General features: G+C 34.3%; 1 protein-coding gene across 39 annotated transcripts in view; it reads right to left on the bottom strand.

The window, feature by feature from the left end:
• Positions 1–18,618, bottom strand: part of mod(mdg4) (modifier of mdg4) — a 167,753-nt gene that overhangs the window by 112,669 nt on the left and 36,466 nt on the right. The window contains exon 5 of one of the 39 annotated variants that reach the window (XM_053749169.1): positions 1,607–2,055. The exons of 35 other annotated variants lie outside the window; for them this stretch is intronic. In XM_053749169.1, the coding sequence (XP_053605144.1) occupies positions 1,826–2,055 (230 nt within the window). In that variant the 3' untranslated portion in view covers positions 1,607–1,825. Of the gene's footprint in view, positions 1–1,606; positions 2,056–5,837; positions 6,930–11,331; positions 11,736–13,496; positions 14,102–18,618 lie in introns of those variants that run through there. 3 more of the 39 variants (XM_053749176.1, XM_053749130.1, XM_053749128.1) reach the window with 3 other exon arrangements.

Raw genomic sequence — 18,618 nt, 5'->3', positions numbered from 1 at the left:
TTCGCGCGAATACAGTTCCACCGGCTTTTAGGGCCCTTGCTTGAGCTGTGTTTGTTGAAGCGGAACCCTCCCACGCACAAGGCCTGGGTTCCACGGTTGGTAGTCTCAAAATACGGACCTAGATAAAATAAAGTTCAAAGTTACTTTAAGCCATTAATTTAAAGATGAAATAAATTGTTTAAATTTATTTTGAAGATGAAATAAACACAAGAAGTGTTATTTTGCTTTACTTAATATAACTCAACAGGAATTGAGACCAAACAAATGGACTATAGAGTTATTATATTATATTAACTTTCTAATATTTCATTCAAAAATTAAATTGAAATTTACATTAAAGTAACTAATTTAATAGTTGCTACAAAAAATGGCGTGCGTTAAAAAGGTACAGATATAAATCATTGATGATTGTGTTCATTAATGGACTTGACAATGATATCTTCGAGCATGATGATGGTGGCATTGCAGCCGAATTTGGAGCGAATGCATTGCCACCTACTCTTGGGTCCCTGGTAGTTGGTGCGCTTGTTGAAGCGGAACCTGCCCACGCATAGCGCTCTCGACCCGCGATTGGTGGTAACGAAGTGTATACCTTGGCAGAATTGCATATTTATCAGCTAAAATTACTCTGAGACAGATACTATAAATAGTAAGCTGAGATTTCAGATCGTCCTTACTTGCGTTCACATGTCGCAGCCAGCCAAACAATCACATTGTAATGTAATAATAAAACAAAAACACAACAATGTAACTAACTTAACTTTTACTGCAAGTAATGTATATTATATAAAATATACTTATATATTTATCTCTTTGCTCTCGTTACAATAAAACACGAAGATATCATCAAACAATTTTTTTTACGTATGACTCTTATTCGTGGTTGTGTTCATTATTGGACTTGACGATGACATCTTCGAGCATGATGATGACGGCCTTGCACCCATATTTGCAGCGTATGCATTGCCACCTAGTCTTGGGTCCCTTGCTGGAATTGTGCTTGTTGAAGCGGAACCTGCCCACGCAGAGCGCTTGCGACCCACGATTGGTGGTAACGAAGTAAGGACCTTAGCAAAATTTAAGTATTTATTAGCTGGGAATGAAAAAGGTTGAACGAAAAAAATTTGAAGGTACAAAACTATAAGTTTAGAACTAGCAAATCCATTAATTCATCAAATTAATAAAACATAATAAATTATACACCTAAACCTTCCTCAGAAACCACACTCTATTGGTGAAACCGCATGAAAATCCGTGCAGTTGTTTTTGATTATTTATTTATTGCGAACAAACAGACAGACAAACGCGGCAAAGGACTTTGTTTTATAATATGTAAGGATGTAGTACTCTCCAGTACTAAAGGCACATTAGCACGCACATAATATTGCACCCGTGCGAAGCCGTGGCGGGTGTATCCGTAGTTTTAAAGACCAATGTAGTTTTAAAGTAGCATTGCGCTGTCTGTCTGTCTCTCTATACACAATAGAGTCAATGTCTGGCGGTATCAACAATGTCTTTTTTGACCAAATTAAGTTTATGTCTGGTAAAGTTTCATAAGTACTGGTGGAAGAGTGTTGGTAAAATAATAAATCTTTCCATAGCAAGGTAGGGGCAAACATATATTTATTATATTTAAGATAACAGCATAACGGAATACTCAAATGACTAGGTAATGTAGTTTTAAAGATTAGTAGATCCCAGAAACTATACTTGACAACAATATTATGATTTTCTATATTTCGGAACAATTGCAAATATACTTCGGTTATTATTTTTAAATGTGGAAATATGATGGCGTAGAAAATACAGTACATGTAGGAAACAATTAGTCTAAGTCGCATGTGTGGGGATCATCTCTAACTAGAGAATAGTCACTGCTCATGATCAACCACGCATTACATTTATTTCTTTTTGTACAGCGATATACAGTTGAACCAGTTCTTACACGTTTCGTATGCTCGTTATATGTGTAATCGCCACGTAGAAGAATTGGTTTTCCTCTTTGCGATGACAAGAATTCAAAATAAGGTTCTTTTATAGAAGATTCTGCAATTACTGAAACAGATTGTGACAATGTTATTTTTAGTACTAAATAGGTAGATTGGATATGATTGATTTCTACAAATCTCTAGTTTGACAATAAGATCGTTTACTGACTAGTGATATTTAAATAAACGTCACTCGTAATTATCTAGTCTTTGAAATTATAGCTAAATGTTACCTTTTTGTATTATTAGCAAGTAGCTTTGTACTTAGTCTTCTATTAGTAAATTTTATATTTAGAATGTTATGTTGTGTATATAAATAAATGTTATTAAAAAACTAACTAGAGGAATTTCAATAAAACTATCTTGTTCATTATATGGCGTTAGTACACTGAGATGAGGTTACAACCAGTATTTTCTCATTTATAGACAAAGACAATGACAAAGATTATTTATTTGCAAAAACATGAGTATAATATCTACAAGTTCATAAAATAAACGAACTCGTAGTGTGTTGTGCTGAAGTTCTTGGGAAAAAATGTGGGTCCTTTCACATGAAATAAATTAAACGACAATTAAAATAACATAAGAAACCTAAAAAAAATTGTATGTGAGGACGATTGTCAGAAAATGTTCTGAACATGTTCCGAGAAATAATACTCGGGTACCTAGCTAATTTATATCTGAATATTCCCACCGAAGCCGAGACACAGCTAATAGAATAATAAAAACAAAAACTTATTCACCAAATTTTAATTATGCAATGGCCAAATTTATTGAAACTTGCATTATCTACAAATATGCTTGCTGTTGATTCTGACGATCTGGTTACCTATGGTAGTGACCAGGACCTTGCAACCAGTGGTCTTCTTGGCGCACCTCCAGACACGCCTCTCCCCGCTCACCTTGTGAAGATAGAACCTGTAGCCGCCGCATTCCAACGACACACTGCCTGTACGTGTCTCCACAAAGTGACCTAAGTAATGGCAATTCATTATTTATCTAAAACGGGCCTCGAGATTGAAGGAATTGCCTCGCGTGAAATGTATCGAATAACTACTAATTATAAACCTCATAACGTTTTATTTTACTGTCGGTCCTTACTGGGCAAATACCTCATATCTAATTCGACTTAGTTATTAAGACATTGTTCGTTATGATTGCCATCTAAACTTTTCTCCTTTCTACCCCAACTCGTTTTCGAACTACGACAGAGCTGATTTCAAAAATTTGTAAGAAACCTATAGGACAGATTTATCTAAAATTTTGCATATTTGCGCAAAAAAAATACACACTGAATTAAACAGAGTAGAGTGGAATTGCAAATTACAGCATAGACAACCCTAGGCAAAAACATTTCAATTAGATGCGTTTTTAAAAATACATGCAAGTAGGCCCACAATATTACAAAAAACAGAATATTTGTCACTACGAGTACATATCATAATAGATACTTTTTTGTATGTAAAAATTTTCTCAATTCTACTTTTCTCTTTATACTTTTCTCTTTCAATTCATTTCAATTCAGCAGGCAGGTAGGCAGAGAGAGGAATTCTTTAATGACAACTATAAAGCAGTAAATGACGGATTTTGTTTATTTTAAGATGTCAACTACCCTATTCATATTTCTGGTCGATACGTTCTCATACCTTTTGCAGTATGCTATTTCATTATTGTAGGCAGATAAGAAATTACAAAATTAGCATTACCTGGATAAATTTATTCAAACAACTTGAAGAAATGTTCAAATACTTTTAAGCCAGAAAAGATAACGAAAATACCCTGTCAAGAGTTCTAAATAAAAAAGAAAATCACACGTGAAGCATCATTCTTACGTCAGTGTCACATTTCCATAGAAAATTAACAACAAAAACATAACAATTCTCCTTAAATAAAGCAAAAACAAGAAAGTAACGACTATAATTAGGCAAGTAAAAAAAATTGCGAGCATTTTCATATTGTTTATAAGTTGTTAACTTCGTAATTAGTACTTCGGCTATGTAACTATGAAAATTACGAAAACACGAATATTTAGTATTTCCGTTGTAATTTCAGAATATTCAGAATATCCCACAAAATCACAAACTAACGATTAACAAGTATATAAAATAATTGTAATAATTGTCAAAAAATATTTAAATAAAGTATTCTAGATATATTTTCTTCGCCTATCTAGTATACAAAACCTGTCAAAAAATATTTACGTATAGTAATTATTTTAAATTTTAAAATATAGCAAAGTTATCTCAACGAATGTATTATTATTTTTAAACCAGACGGGTGCTCTCATCTGTCCTTCCATTCTGGAACCAATTCACCCAGTTTTCAACGAATGTTCCTAATCTTCCAATTCTATGAAAAAAGAGTAAAAGATCAGTGGTTGTGTTCATTGGCAGTGTTGACGATGACGTCGCCGTGCGTGTACAAGGCAGCGCTGCAGCGCTTGCGGCTGCACTGCCAGCGCTGGCCCGCGCGGTTCATCCTGCCCTTGAAGAACCGGTGGCTGCCCACCAAGATGATGCGCCGCCCACCGCGGCTTGTGCTGAACACCGGAACTGAAAGCGGACAGAGCCACGTGCAACAACCACTGGGAAGCTAATGTGTACAGTGCAATAAAAACTACCAAAAATGTAACATAAATACTTAAATTAAACATGAAAAGGGCAAATAAAGTAGCAACTAGATTTTTGTTTAATTACAAGTTTATGTGACATGCAATGAGGTTTTAGGCTACACTATCGTAGATTAATGCTGTGAACAAAAATCTTCTACTGTGTATATTTTTTATCTATTGCAGATATTCCGACAAATTTTGTAGTACGAATAACACAATTTGCCGAAATATCTGCAATGTCTACTTGCGATGTTTTAGTAAAAAAGGATACTCAATTATTTTATTCAAAAAGATAAAAATGGGCGTGCGGCGCGCTCGCCGTCTACTTTTATTTAAATTATTTAATGCAAATAGATAAATAGATAGATTAATACTTAAAGCATTTTAAACAATAGAAAAATAACACATCACAAGCACAACAATCACTATTACAAAATTTTACTATTCCATTCAACATGTAGAAAATAATCACAATGTTAAAATGATAAAGTTAGACAATAATAAAGATTTTTGAAGAATTCTTGACTTGTTCCTTTATTTTCCACTGAACGTGCACTTCCCTTGTCACTCACAAATGTAGTGCAAAAATACTCAATCAGGTCAGTCAATACTAGTGATTATTATGCTTATTTAAAGTTCTCAAAATGACGTCATCAGCCAGCCAGCTCGCATGGTGCCGAACATTATTGCCATGGCAAATTCAAAACATGATACCTAACATAGAATGGATTAGCTATTTTTAAGAAAGAAAGACGGCAAATTGTTAACATTTTATTATGCATGCATCGGACAATTTGTTCTTTCTTTCGATCAAAAATTTCTTATTACAAAGCGATGTTTAGGTATCCCTAACATTTAATCCTAACAAGCAGTATTTGTTCTAAGCTATTGAAGACATTTCTCAGTAAGTTGTAAATTTAATGATTGTGTTCATTATAGGTTTTAACGATGACGTCTTCGACAGTGATTAAGGCGGCTTTGCAGCCGGCTGGGGCCTTGACGCATATCCACCTCGATTTGGGCCCCTTACTTCGACTCACCCGATTGAAGCGGTAGTCGCCCAGTTGAATCACGGGGTTGCCAGCTCGCGTCTTTCCAAAAATTGGACCTGCAACTATCCAAAAATCTGCTTAATATTTACCCCTTTTACATTATAATCGTATCGAAACTTGCTGGGAAATTTAAAAAAACTATTCTAAAAAACAGAAAGTATATATAAATAATGAAACAAGTCACAAAACTTATATACGGGATGTATTTCTCTATAATGAAGTAATAAAATATTCAAACTATATAAAACATTATGTATATACCTAAAGTCATGCTGAATGAAGCAGTTTACTAGATTCATCCATGCTTCACCGATGCTTAAGTAAACTTTTAGTAATATTGCGAGTGATTGTCATTTCTTTTAACTTTTATATAAATGTATTATAATGTTAGTAATTGCATACTAAAATGTATTGTAACACTTACTTACTACCCGTCCCAACGATAAAAATACTGTTCACTAGAAGTAATATTATATACCTATAGAACTATAATTATTTTCAGAAACATCAAGCATCAGTATTAAAATTCTTGCAATAAGCAAGACAACATCATTCAGTAAGCACCGTTGTCATGATTTCATAGTATTTTTAAAAAAATACTACCTATCTTATTTTTATAATATTCATACTACACATGTAATAAACCTGACTACAGACGTGACAGACAAAATTGGTAAAAATAATAATAAAAAAAGCAAAGATAATAATCAGAAATACAATTGACGTCATGGTGTAATTGCTTTTTATGCTATTAAAATTCATAATAAATTGTACATGAGAGAAAGAGGTTTGTCACACCTAGATTTAGATTCAGCAAATCTTTTTACATATTGTCTTCTGTGCATAAGGATACTATAGTAGCGAAAACTTTACCCACTTTAGTCGTACTTACCCTACAATATGTTGGAGAATCAAATAATAATAATACAGTAAATGCTCGAACGCGATAATTTATAAGAGAGGCAATAATGGCTTAAGTTGTAAGAGATCAGTGACAGGAAATCGTGGATCATAAATTATGAAAGAACGTGAAAAAGGAATATTCGTAATAGTATACTCAAAAGCGGTTAGCACTGGTGTGGGCCATGGGATCATGGAATCCCCAAACACGAACGATAGCATTGTCCAAAGTGTGGAGAGAGGCCCTGCAGCCAGCCTTGGCCTTGACGCACACCCATCTGATTCTGTTGCCGTACTTGTTGACGCGATTGAATCGGTACCGACCGATCATGATCACAGGGTTACCACGCTGAGACCGAGCAAATACAGGGTTTAAATCTGAAACATACAACTATTTCAGTAAAATACAAGACAAGATTAAGTCATCATAAGGTCTTACCATGTGGATCGTGGCGAGCAGTTCTAGAATAGGACCCCTCCGTATTGAATCCCTAGTGGATGTCGTACGATGCGACTAAGGGTCTCATAGCGTAGCTAGGCATCTGATAAACGACAAAAACATTCCAGCAAGGAGGGTAGACGTCAGACGGTTTAAAATGTTATTGTTTTAAGGTTATTTTTTACGCCGACGCTGGACTTTGAAATGTCACAGCTCAGAATACAACGGGTATTTTGCGGAAATGAAAGAGAGGTCTTACATACATGTACTTGGTCTTACATAATTGTACTTGGTCGTAATTTATAGATGACACCCCCGGGATAATGAGATGGCGTTGGTGACCCAGAGAGGTTTCAAAGTGACATTTTACTTCACAGGTCTCATAAGGCAGGACGGTAGACTAATTCCTTTCCTTGATAAAATTTACGATGCTATGCTTCGTTTTAGAGAAAGTTATACACAATATTATCTTAATTTTTATTATTTTTTGCACATACACTATTCGACAGACAAAACAAAACTCTCACAAGTACAACACCTTTATTACGTTATCTATACTTGATACCCCGGTATCGAGTCTCTGCGTGACAACACTTTTATGGCTCTTTTCTATTGTGTTTCAATTTTCGACATAGGAAGCACCCGAGTTTACCTAACCTTTTATTTATAACCTAAAAGTGCAGGTGAACACACAAGTAACAATGATTTTATTTCAATACCGACCCACATTTCAAGATAAATACTATTTAGAAATTGAAAACTACGCACAGACTTCCATTTAAAAATTATATCACCAGCAAGAAGCAACATTATTCCTTATAAAGGGTACCCTTTATTTATTAGTCATATTGTAAGAAATATTGATGATTTAAAATTTAAACTATTGCTTTATTAACCTTGACGGAACGGTAGTCTAAGCCTTGACGGAAACTAGTAAAGATGATATTGACAGCGGAAATTGATACAGAGCCGTCCATACAATGGCAAGTCAACACGCTGGCTCGACACAGGGGAATCGAACCGTTATGCATAAAAGAATAAATAAATATATTAGGACAAATCACACAGATTGAGCTAGCCCCAAAGTAAGTTCGAGACTTGTGTTACGGGATACTAACTCAACGATACTATATTTTGTAACAAATACATATATAGATAAACATCCAAGACCCGGGCCAATCAGAAAAAGATCATTGTGCATCATGACCCGACCAGGGATCGAACACGGGACCTCTCGGTTCAAAGGCAAGCACTTTACCACTGCGCCACCGAGGTCGTCATGAAAGAATGGAAATACCTTAGATATCCGAATTACTAATAAAATAACGATCAATAAAGTAATAAACTCTAACAATTCGTACATAAAATCCTAACTATCTCTACTTAAAATCAGGAATAAAAAGAAAAATTTAAATGAAAGCAAGTTTCAATGCTATATAAGTAAGTTACCTACGTATGAATCGACTATTCTCATAAACCTTTTAATTTTCACGTCCCATCACAATTAAGATATCCACATAAACACCTCCATGGTCTAATAACAAATACTATACATGTTAAAATAACAAGAAAATCGATTAAACTCAGTCATAATTCGGTTAGAAATTCAATGATTGTGACTGCCCAATGTCTTGACGATGACATTGTCGACGGTGGTGAGCGCGGCGTTACAGCCACTCTTCTTCTTGATGCAAGTCCAGCGAACCTTGGAGCCCCAGCTGGCGTGCTTGTTGAAGCGCCACTCGCCGATCTGAACCACCAAGTTACCTCGTTGAGAAAGACTGAATTTGGGCTCTGAAAGAAACACCGTGGCGATATACTCTAAAGCTTTCTTGTACATAATTTACTTTCTAATCTTATATACTTAATGACATGAAATTCAGTAATGATGAACTACTGACTTGATCCGCTGGGGATATGGTAGATAAGATAGATTTGTAAGGATATGGAGAGGAGTAAACTACAACATTACGTTTTCTAGATTTTAATAAACTATTACCACACAACATTTAGATCTCAATTAAATTTTAGATATTTTTTAAAATTTAAACCAAAAGTAGATTCTAGGACACAACCGTTTAATCGTTATATTTTTATTTTAAATTTCTTCGCTTATTAAAATAAAATTTAACATAAAGTTGAACAGCGCACTAATATTTGTAAATTGAAATAAAAAAGAACTATTTTCTGTTTACCATAAATGTAGAAAGCACATCGCCACGCACACAACACATAATCTAATAAAGTTCACGGACGAGACAAACATATAGTTTTACACTTTCCATTTAAATAAATTACACTTGCAATCTACTTACATCAGTGTCTTTGCTTTCGTCCGCCTCAGTGAGGCCCCATGCCAAAAGGCTTCCCTCGGGTGCCCAATCGGTAAATTTTATTTTACCATGTAAGCCCCATCGGATTACTTTTCCTTTCCTTCTTAAGCAATTCTAGCAAAATCTATTATATATGTAGTTCATTGATGTGTTCAATGCGCGATTAACATATATTATTATATATACATAAATCTATTGGCTTTAATTTTGAAAAAATCAATTCTATCTATTTGCAATATTTACTATGCTAACAGTACCACTGTTTTCATGATCAGGCTTGTTGGCAGGAGTGCCAAAGACACAGACCATTTAAATGGTCTGTGGCAAAGACTAGCTATTCACTTCCAAATAAGTCTAAAAACCAACTATCAAATCCATTCTGGCCACTTTCAAAACTTTTCGTAACTGTACGATAGGTATTACATTTTCTATAACTATTAATAAAGAACAACACCAGCACCAAGTGTTGTTCTTTAACATTAAACATGGTCACGACATTTAATTTTTACTCTGCGACAGCACTGGCCTTACATTTCCTTCAGGAACTTTTCTCCACGCATAATTTTCAAAATAAAATGAAAAAGTAGTCTCAGTATGTTCAGTATGTTCAGTGGTTGTGCCAACCGTTGAGTTTCACGAGGCGGTCCCCAACGGTGACGGCGACGCAGCGGCAGCCGAAATTCTTCCTCGAGGTGCACTCCCACCAGGTCTTTAACTTGCGAGACAACTTCTTCACGAAACGATAGTTTCCCCACGAAATTATTGGGTTACCGAACTTTGTCATTTCAAATTTTATAGCCCCCTTTAATGCTCCTGCAATTAAAATTATAACATTTTCAGTACTCGAACTATATTATCGTACTGGTTGACAAGGTCTAGTATCCTAAAGAAAAAGTTCAGTGTAGCAAAATGTACAGCCTCGAAAGGAACCATTTATTTAAAAGCCATGCCATTTATTTAAATGCCAAATTGTGGCAGAAATTAAAATCACACACTTTACATGTACATAATCGTTTTACTTACAACTACGACGATACAATATTTATCTAACTTTAATGAATTAACCCGAAAGTAGTTATAGACTCTATTATTAAAGAACTCTAATGTAAACTTGATTTCAATGCATATTTTAATGACACAAAAGACACAATTACTATACACGATTTTGGTCGTTCTTGGTCCGCACCATCTCCTCTCCAATGGTGATGATTCGCGCAATACAACCAATTTTGGTACATTTCCAAGATATCTTGCCGCCATTCTGGTAGTTTTTGGAGAATCTCCTGCCGCCAAACATAAGAATGGTGGCGCCTTTGCCGGACCGTGTATAATAGTGTCCTGAAGTATATACATGTATCACAGATGGTACCGTTAAAATATTTATACATTAGGTATCTTTTACTTTCTAACCAGGATAAATTAGTAAATAAAAATGGATTTATATCAAAATATATTTTAATTACTTATTTACAAGCGTCATAATATTTTTTTTATTTATAAAATAGTCATAATAATTAACAGCAAAATTATAAAATATCACCAGATTACGTATACGTTGAACGCATATCAAAAGCGAACATTAATGCATATGTACTATATTTAACAGATCGAAAATAAACAGTTTTAGAGATCAACAAGATGGGCCTTGAGCCAACAATCAGTTTAGAAATAAATACCTACGAGTTTACATTATTTACTTGTGCTTTGTATAATTTTAGACTAATTCTGAATTAAAATGTCTTACTTAATCATGTAACGATATATACATATCAACTAGACCTCGCTTTCACCATGTGAAAGCTATTCTGATCATATTAATTTATTAAGAAATTTATCGACACCCAAACAGGTAATGCAGTAGGAGGACAAAATTACAAATATAAGTTGTTTTTTTACAATAATAAATATATGGAGTAATAACTGACCTTAATTTAAGTAGTATTTACGTAGGTATAACAAGATCTCATTTTAAAATCTTTTTCAATTGGATATTTTTTCATAGGTAGGCATTTGTTCGAAGTTACTATTTATGCTCTTTGTTTGTATCAGGATTGGGTGAGCGAAGCCACAGGTCTGTCTTGGGGAGTAACCTGGGTAAATTAAACGCGTGATGAGCCAAAGCTGCCGCTGTAGGAGAAGTCATTAGGGCGGACAGAATATTTGGGGGGGATGAGACATGACTCCGAGGTCTCAGCTGGACGAAGGCGCCGTTGCCGCACCGCGCGTGTGACGGAGGCGCGTGGTTGTGCTTCTCTCCCGACGCCACCAGCTTCCCGGATATCATGCGCACCCGGGCCTTGCAGCCCATGTGTTTGGACGAGCAGTAGAAGAATCTCCCTCCGACTTGGGAATAAGTGTACCCTCGCAGCACTAATATGAATTTACCTTTTTCAGTCGGTATGAACTGCACGTCTGTAACATTTAACGAATTAGTAAATATTATTGTAATCTTTTCCGTTATTTATGTAAATATTAAAACGAATTTAGCGACTTTAATTTTCATTTCAATAAACCTACAACACGATTCTCGATAAATACAGAAACTCTGTGAACAAGCAAGGTGTTATTATGCACTTAAAAGCTCTTATTATGTATGTCGTGCTTTTCTTAAAATGATTTGTTTTGTTATTCTTTTAGTTAAACCATTATCAAAACAATAGCAAATGAAAGCAACTTATGTTCAATAGATTTTATTTGTGATTGACGTTTAATTTTCATCAATGAAAATGGTATTCACATAATTATGTAGCTAGACATGTATCAAAATTATATAGCTACTCTACGTAGGTACACGACAGGCTAAGAATAAGAATGAATATTAGGTGCACACTCTCTCTCTCTCACATTCGCGCTTTCCCAGGTTACTTCCTCAGCCGTTGAGCATCCTGGTCCTTTTTCCTACTTATCGGAAATCGTCAGCATCCTTAATTTTCAGACCAACGGCATGCATATCATCCTTGAATGTAGCCAAAATATTAGTAAGTTTTAATTTCTGATATAAATGCCATTTTGGACAAAATACTTGTTGTGTTCATTAATGACACGGACAATTTCCAATATCCCGCTGAGTAGCTTCCGCAAACGGGCCTTGCAGCCGAGTCCCTTGAGCACATCCAGTAGACGGAATAGGTAGTTGATTTTCGTGTGTGTAGAGTTCAGGGGAATTTCTTACGGCTCAGTGTCGGAATCATTGCCACTTCTTCCTCATTCAGCGTATTAAAGTAATGTCAGTTTTATGTACACCCAGTCGGTCGTAGATATAAAATGTTCTTTTGATAAATGTGTATTCTATTAATTGTATTAGGTACAACGAATTGTCACTTAAAACTTTGTTATTTTTGAGTTTATTGTTACCATGCTCTTCACTTACTCGGTAAAATGGTTTATTTTAAATGAGGGCTCCACTGCCAGCGGGCCAAAAATACAAAAATAGGAAAATGTTTCGTTCAGAGTTGTTTATACTAGTAGCGCCATCTTTTAGCGAAAGGCAAAAACGACGAAAGTTTTCCTTAAATTTTAACATTACCAAAAAAGATAAATTACTGTGGGAGTACATCACAATTTATATACATCTTAACAATGTTTGTTGTACCTATGTTACAAATATAATCAGGCACACAAACACCAATAAAAATTATGTTACTTACCAAATTATGGTAGATGCAAGCGTAGCCGTAATGAACTTTTGTGCAAAAGCTAGTGGCGCCATCTGTTAGTGAACGGCAAAATCTACGAACAATACTGATGCATTTATTTGTTATATTACTTTAGATTAATTTTTACATGCTAAGCTTTTTCTTTAAAGTATTTTTTACAAATGTAAAAAAAACATGTAATATACTTATTTAGATATTTTGTTCACGAAGACTTTCCCATGCAAATGGACCTTGAGATATTCGTAAGTAGTAATAATATAAGTAAAAGAGTACGAGCGACGTTGTAGGATATAAAAATAAATTTAATAATCCGATTAAATAATAATAACTAAATAAAAAATACATTTCATTGCTCCTGTTGACATGACACTAACTCTACACGTTGATTTAAATATAATAAAATCATCCACATAATTAGCACTACATTAATGAGTATTCTCATACAGACGTAACATAGATTAACTTGCGAACTATATATTGGGCTTCAAAGATACACGTTACACCACGTTAAACTCAATCTCAATTTGATTGCCTACGGGTTCGACGAATGTTGTATTATAGGGATCTCGTGGAACAGGACAGTTTCAGGTTTCATCGTCTTCTGCTCCATGACATCAGCACATGTCGCTGTAGTCACTGCCTCCATTTTTATTGCTTTCTTTTTCTTTGAAGTTCCGGACTTAATTCTTGGTTTTGGTTTTCCCATAGCCTTGTATCTTGCTCTGTACAATGCCCCATGAACTGTTGTCAATTTTGGCAAAGGTGAGCCTGCATCTAAGCCTTCGTCTTTCAACGCTGGCAGAGCATTTTTCACTAATGTCGGTATGGGGCAGTAAGTGGTAGCCGCAATTTCTTTACATCGATGCATTTTGAGTGCTAGATCGTTGGCGGCAAAGTCGGGTCCGCACGTGTCTTTGTGAACAATTTCTTTTAAAACATTTTCCTCTTTTAGGACTACCTGACCGGTGCAATCTCTATGTCGACATCGCCACACTGATGTGCCGCGTTTATTGTTTCTCTTTATAGAATACTGGTGTCCGGCGTACAGCAGAATAGTGCCTCCGTTTCTGCTAATGTATTGTATTGGGTACATCACTGACGGCGGAGACCATGGAAGATCGTCTAAGAACAAGATTATTTTATGATTAATATACGTAATTTATAAAAAATACCTATACGTTTAAGTGATGCATGCGTTCAGTTATAAATAATTTTATTAATAACAACTCGTCCCTAATGTTGGTTATTTTCTTAATTTTCCCTTAAGATTCTTTATTTATACTTACAGTTTTCTATTGACTTATTTTACATTGCAACTTGGGCAGTTGCAATGGCTATGCTACTGGGACATTTTCATAAGATGCCATACAATCTATTACTTACACATAAGTACTTTTCCGAATTATCATCATATTTAGCTGCTACTTTTCTAATTATTATATAATATTCTACAAATTTTTCAAATGATATTGGGTTTTAATAAAAATTAATATTAATTTGAAAATATGCATAACTTTATTTCTTACAATAAAATAATTTACTACAAATTTAAAACTAAGTAATAACTACTTATTAAGTATTTATTTATTTATTTATGATCATTGCAATAAACAACAGAGTCAAATTTCCAATAGAATTGAACAATGTGATAAAATATAAGCAAATGTTAACAAGGCACAGGTTTATATACTTTCAAAAAATATACAATTTAGATACAAATATATATGTGGGTATGCATATATTAATAAATCATTACTATATTTCGCCTATTATGCACAGATAGATTAGACAAAGGATTTTGAAATAATCATTGTGAAAAATAATCAAACATATAAAGATTTCTATGATTTTCATGAGTAATCGAAAATATATAATTACCAGCTGTGACCACGGCACTGCACCCGTGGGAATTTCGGGATCCTATTATGATTTATATCATTTTTTCATATTATTCACCAATTTGAGCGAAAATATTTTCAGAAAAATAAAATTGTACTTATTAAGAATAGCACCATCTATACCTTATTTATTTGTTTATTTATATAAATAAAAGATTATTGCAAAATTTAATATTTTTCTGTCTTTAACTGCACTGATCTTGACTCTACAAACTAAAATAAACCCTCGACTGAAAATTAGTCAAGCCTACAGTGATAAAAACAAAACTGATTACGTACAATGCAACGTAACCAAGTACCATTCCAGTAGGATTCGAACCCACGACCCAATCAGTCAATGTCTAAAACATTGGGCTCAGTGAGACTGTTATTCAAAAACCAATTTAGTTGTTTTTCACTACGGATCTGATAATTTAATTCGACTAAAAAGAGAAATAAATCCACGTTCGTTAGCTATGGTTGTGGAAGCCATAAGTCTTAACAATAATGCTGTCTACAGTGGTGACAGTCGCGATGCATTGTTGTCGTCTCTTTCTGCCGCAGACCCACCTGGTACGGGACCCCCGTGACCTCTCCCTGATGAAGTTCCAGCCCTGGTACAGAAGCATAGGATTCCCACGACGTGACGTCACAAAAATGACACCTGATGGCAATAAAGGAGGTTACTAACTTGGCTAGAAGTTGTTAGTACCCAATTAACATACAGTCACGATCAATCAAGTTTATTCATAAAATTGCGAAGCCGAAAACATGTCAATCATTTGTTGTATTTGTCGATTAACTTTATCTAGTGACATCTATATTTTACCGGTTGTTATTCGAGTTGCATGACCGTTAAAGAATTTTGAAAACTAAATATACGTTCGGTCCTGTTAATTCAGCAAATATTGATCATCTGAAATAATGCACAATACGAAGTGGTCCATTCATAGTAGCAGAAGTGGGCTGTTTTTCATTCCACTTCACCATACTAAACGAATTAAACCGCATCCAAATTACTTCAGCTAATTTTGAAATAAATGGGAATAATCCAATGTGCATTACACAACCTCAATTAACAAGCTCTTGGAGCTTGCGTTGATGATTCCAAGAGGAAACTGTGTAAATAGAGACTTGACAACAATTTTTCACAATGCAAGTACCTATTATTTCATACAAACGTAATGCGTACCTACTTCAGCTTTCGCTGCGTCAATAGCAGGCAATTGTAAAACATCTACTAGAAGTAAGTTTAAACTTCTGGATATAAATTCGTCGCCCGCAAATATTGTTTTAAAAATTATTGAAATTTTAAACACAACTAGAGCAATTATCTGCCTGAAATTCTGTGGCAACAACACGTTATTCGGAAGACGCAATTCGGAATAAACGTGCTGTTAGTATGTCTGTGTCGGTACCGGTACTTGTCGAAAGAATAGGTTACTATAGCTATAGTAATCTGTGAAAAGCTAATGTTCAATTCCGATAAATTAACAATGAAATATATATTTACAAATTTAACATGATGAATTTGACAGATAATTTTTAACTAATATTGAGTAAATAATACACGTAACGCCATCTGTACTCTACTTTGCGACTCTGTTGACCGAGGCCCCAAGCAAGGCATTAAAATTCAGTTTCCTAAACAAGCACAAAGAGGGCGCTACTTGAAAGGTTGACGTTATTTTTAGCTACCAAATGCAATAAACAAGCCAACAACATCGTAACGCTACTATAATGGCAGTAAAGCACTCAAATCCGATCTCACTAGATTAGGCCTGCTACCTACAGTTTCACCCATAAGTATTTTAATTTAGAAAGGCGACTAATAGAAATAAAATTCTTATTTATTCTGGTATAAAAATCTATTTTTTGGTATAAAAATGGGCCGCTGGAAAAATTTTCCTGTGTTTTTGCTTGTTTTCTATTTTCTAAAACTCTAGTCAACTTATGTTTCCCAAGTACTTTATTTACAAATTTAAACAATCCGCCGAACAAAACTCGTGTAGATTTGTTTCCTTAGTTGTACTTTTTCTTGTTTTGGTATTAGTTAAAAAATGGTGTTCGTATATAATATAACAACTAGTGAAGATTAATTATATTTTAATATTTTTCATTGACAACTGTTTTTAAATCGATTGTACTTTATCATAATAAAAGGACCGAATCTGAGCAGAATTAAAAAATAATAATAATTGGCAGTGGATCGGTTTTGTGCATCAGACCAGAATAACTCATTAAAAGTGGGTCATCATAAAATTCATTGCGATTCGCATCACATAGAGAAATCATAAAGAATCTGAATGGTAATGTATCTACTCTGAACAATATAAGTAACGGGCTGTGAGAACATGGTCTCGTTAAATAGCGCATCGGCATTCTCACGGAACGATACACACGTCTTCTCTATTAACATATTTCCTTTCTTACCACCTATGAAATAACTAGCCTTGATTATAATCAAGACTATCACAAGATGTTTTGTATACAAAACATCTTGCGGTCTTATAATCGTTAAGCTTGTAAAGCAGCTACAGTTTTGCAATATTGGTCCTATCTACAATTCCATATCATCTAGAGCCACGTATTCGGCGATCTTCTTCTTGGTCGTGTACCCTGTCTTGTAGCAAAATATTTAGGTTGTTATAGGAAAATATTTATGTTGACTTGTAGCTTTAACAGAATCTGTATGCGTACCTACATAGACTTGTTATAGATCAATTTTGAGTAAGTATGATTCATTTCTAAACATTTTTAAATCAGTGTCATCGTCAAGAAGGTGGTTCTGAATTCTGAATGATAGAACTCTTATGAAGACCTTAGTAATATTTACTCGGAACACAAAATCATTCTAAAAATTCCAACATCGTTTCCGAAACAGTTTACTCATGGACAGAAAATATTTAAATTATGACGCGTCATCGGTTAAATGTATGTTACATATTCAGATTCATCATCACCTTTACTTTTTTGATAAACAAGATGTGATTGAAAATTCACTCTTACGTCAAAATTTTTGTAAACTTTAAACTATAGTCAAAAACAAACAAACTGAAGTAGTAATAATGATTCGTAAACATCTGTAAACTGAACCGTTCATGTTAGATGAATCTCCACCCTATTTCCCCCAAGGAATACACAATATGCAAGATATACATTTAATATTTATATTATACCTTACACCCACTTAGGGCCCCAAAATTGTAAAGGACAGCTCAGATTCTGCGGAACGTGTGTAGTAGACATTCTATAGAATTCGTGTTTAGAACAAGTGAATAACTTTAAAGATCAGGTTGCTTAACCAGCCCTACCTGTGCTATGAGACGTGTCATCCATCTTAGACCTTAGTGTATTCTCGCGTCGCGGAAGGCGGTACAATAAAAACACGTTATGATTAATGATAAAAATAACTTTTATTTCATTTCTCTTTCTCAAACAAATTAAATAACAGATTTAATAACAGATAGTTTTTACTTCAGACAGAGGTTGAATTGTAACTAAAGATCAAGGCAATAATTGAGAGTACAAAGTTCATTGTAGATAATAACAAGTGACAGGGATCACAGTACACAACAGATTTTAAACATCCACTAATATCATAAAATGCTAATAATAATAAGAACAATACATAAATGTACAATATATACATGGGTGATATTGTAGGAAATTTGTGCACTTATACAATTGTTTATACTGTCCTATTCGCTTATTATTAGTGTATTTCCAACCTGAAGAATCTATTTAGAAACTACACATAAG

This window comes from Plodia interpunctella, chromosome 9, assembly GCF_027563975.2.
Source record: "Plodia interpunctella isolate USDA-ARS_2022_Savannah chromosome 9, ilPloInte3.2, whole genome shotgun sequence".
NCBI classification, from domain to species: Eukaryota; Metazoa; Arthropoda; class Insecta; order Lepidoptera; family Pyralidae; genus Plodia; species Plodia interpunctella.
The sequence above is the reverse complement of the archived record's forward strand: the minus strand, read 5'-3'. Positions and strand labels throughout refer to the sequence as shown.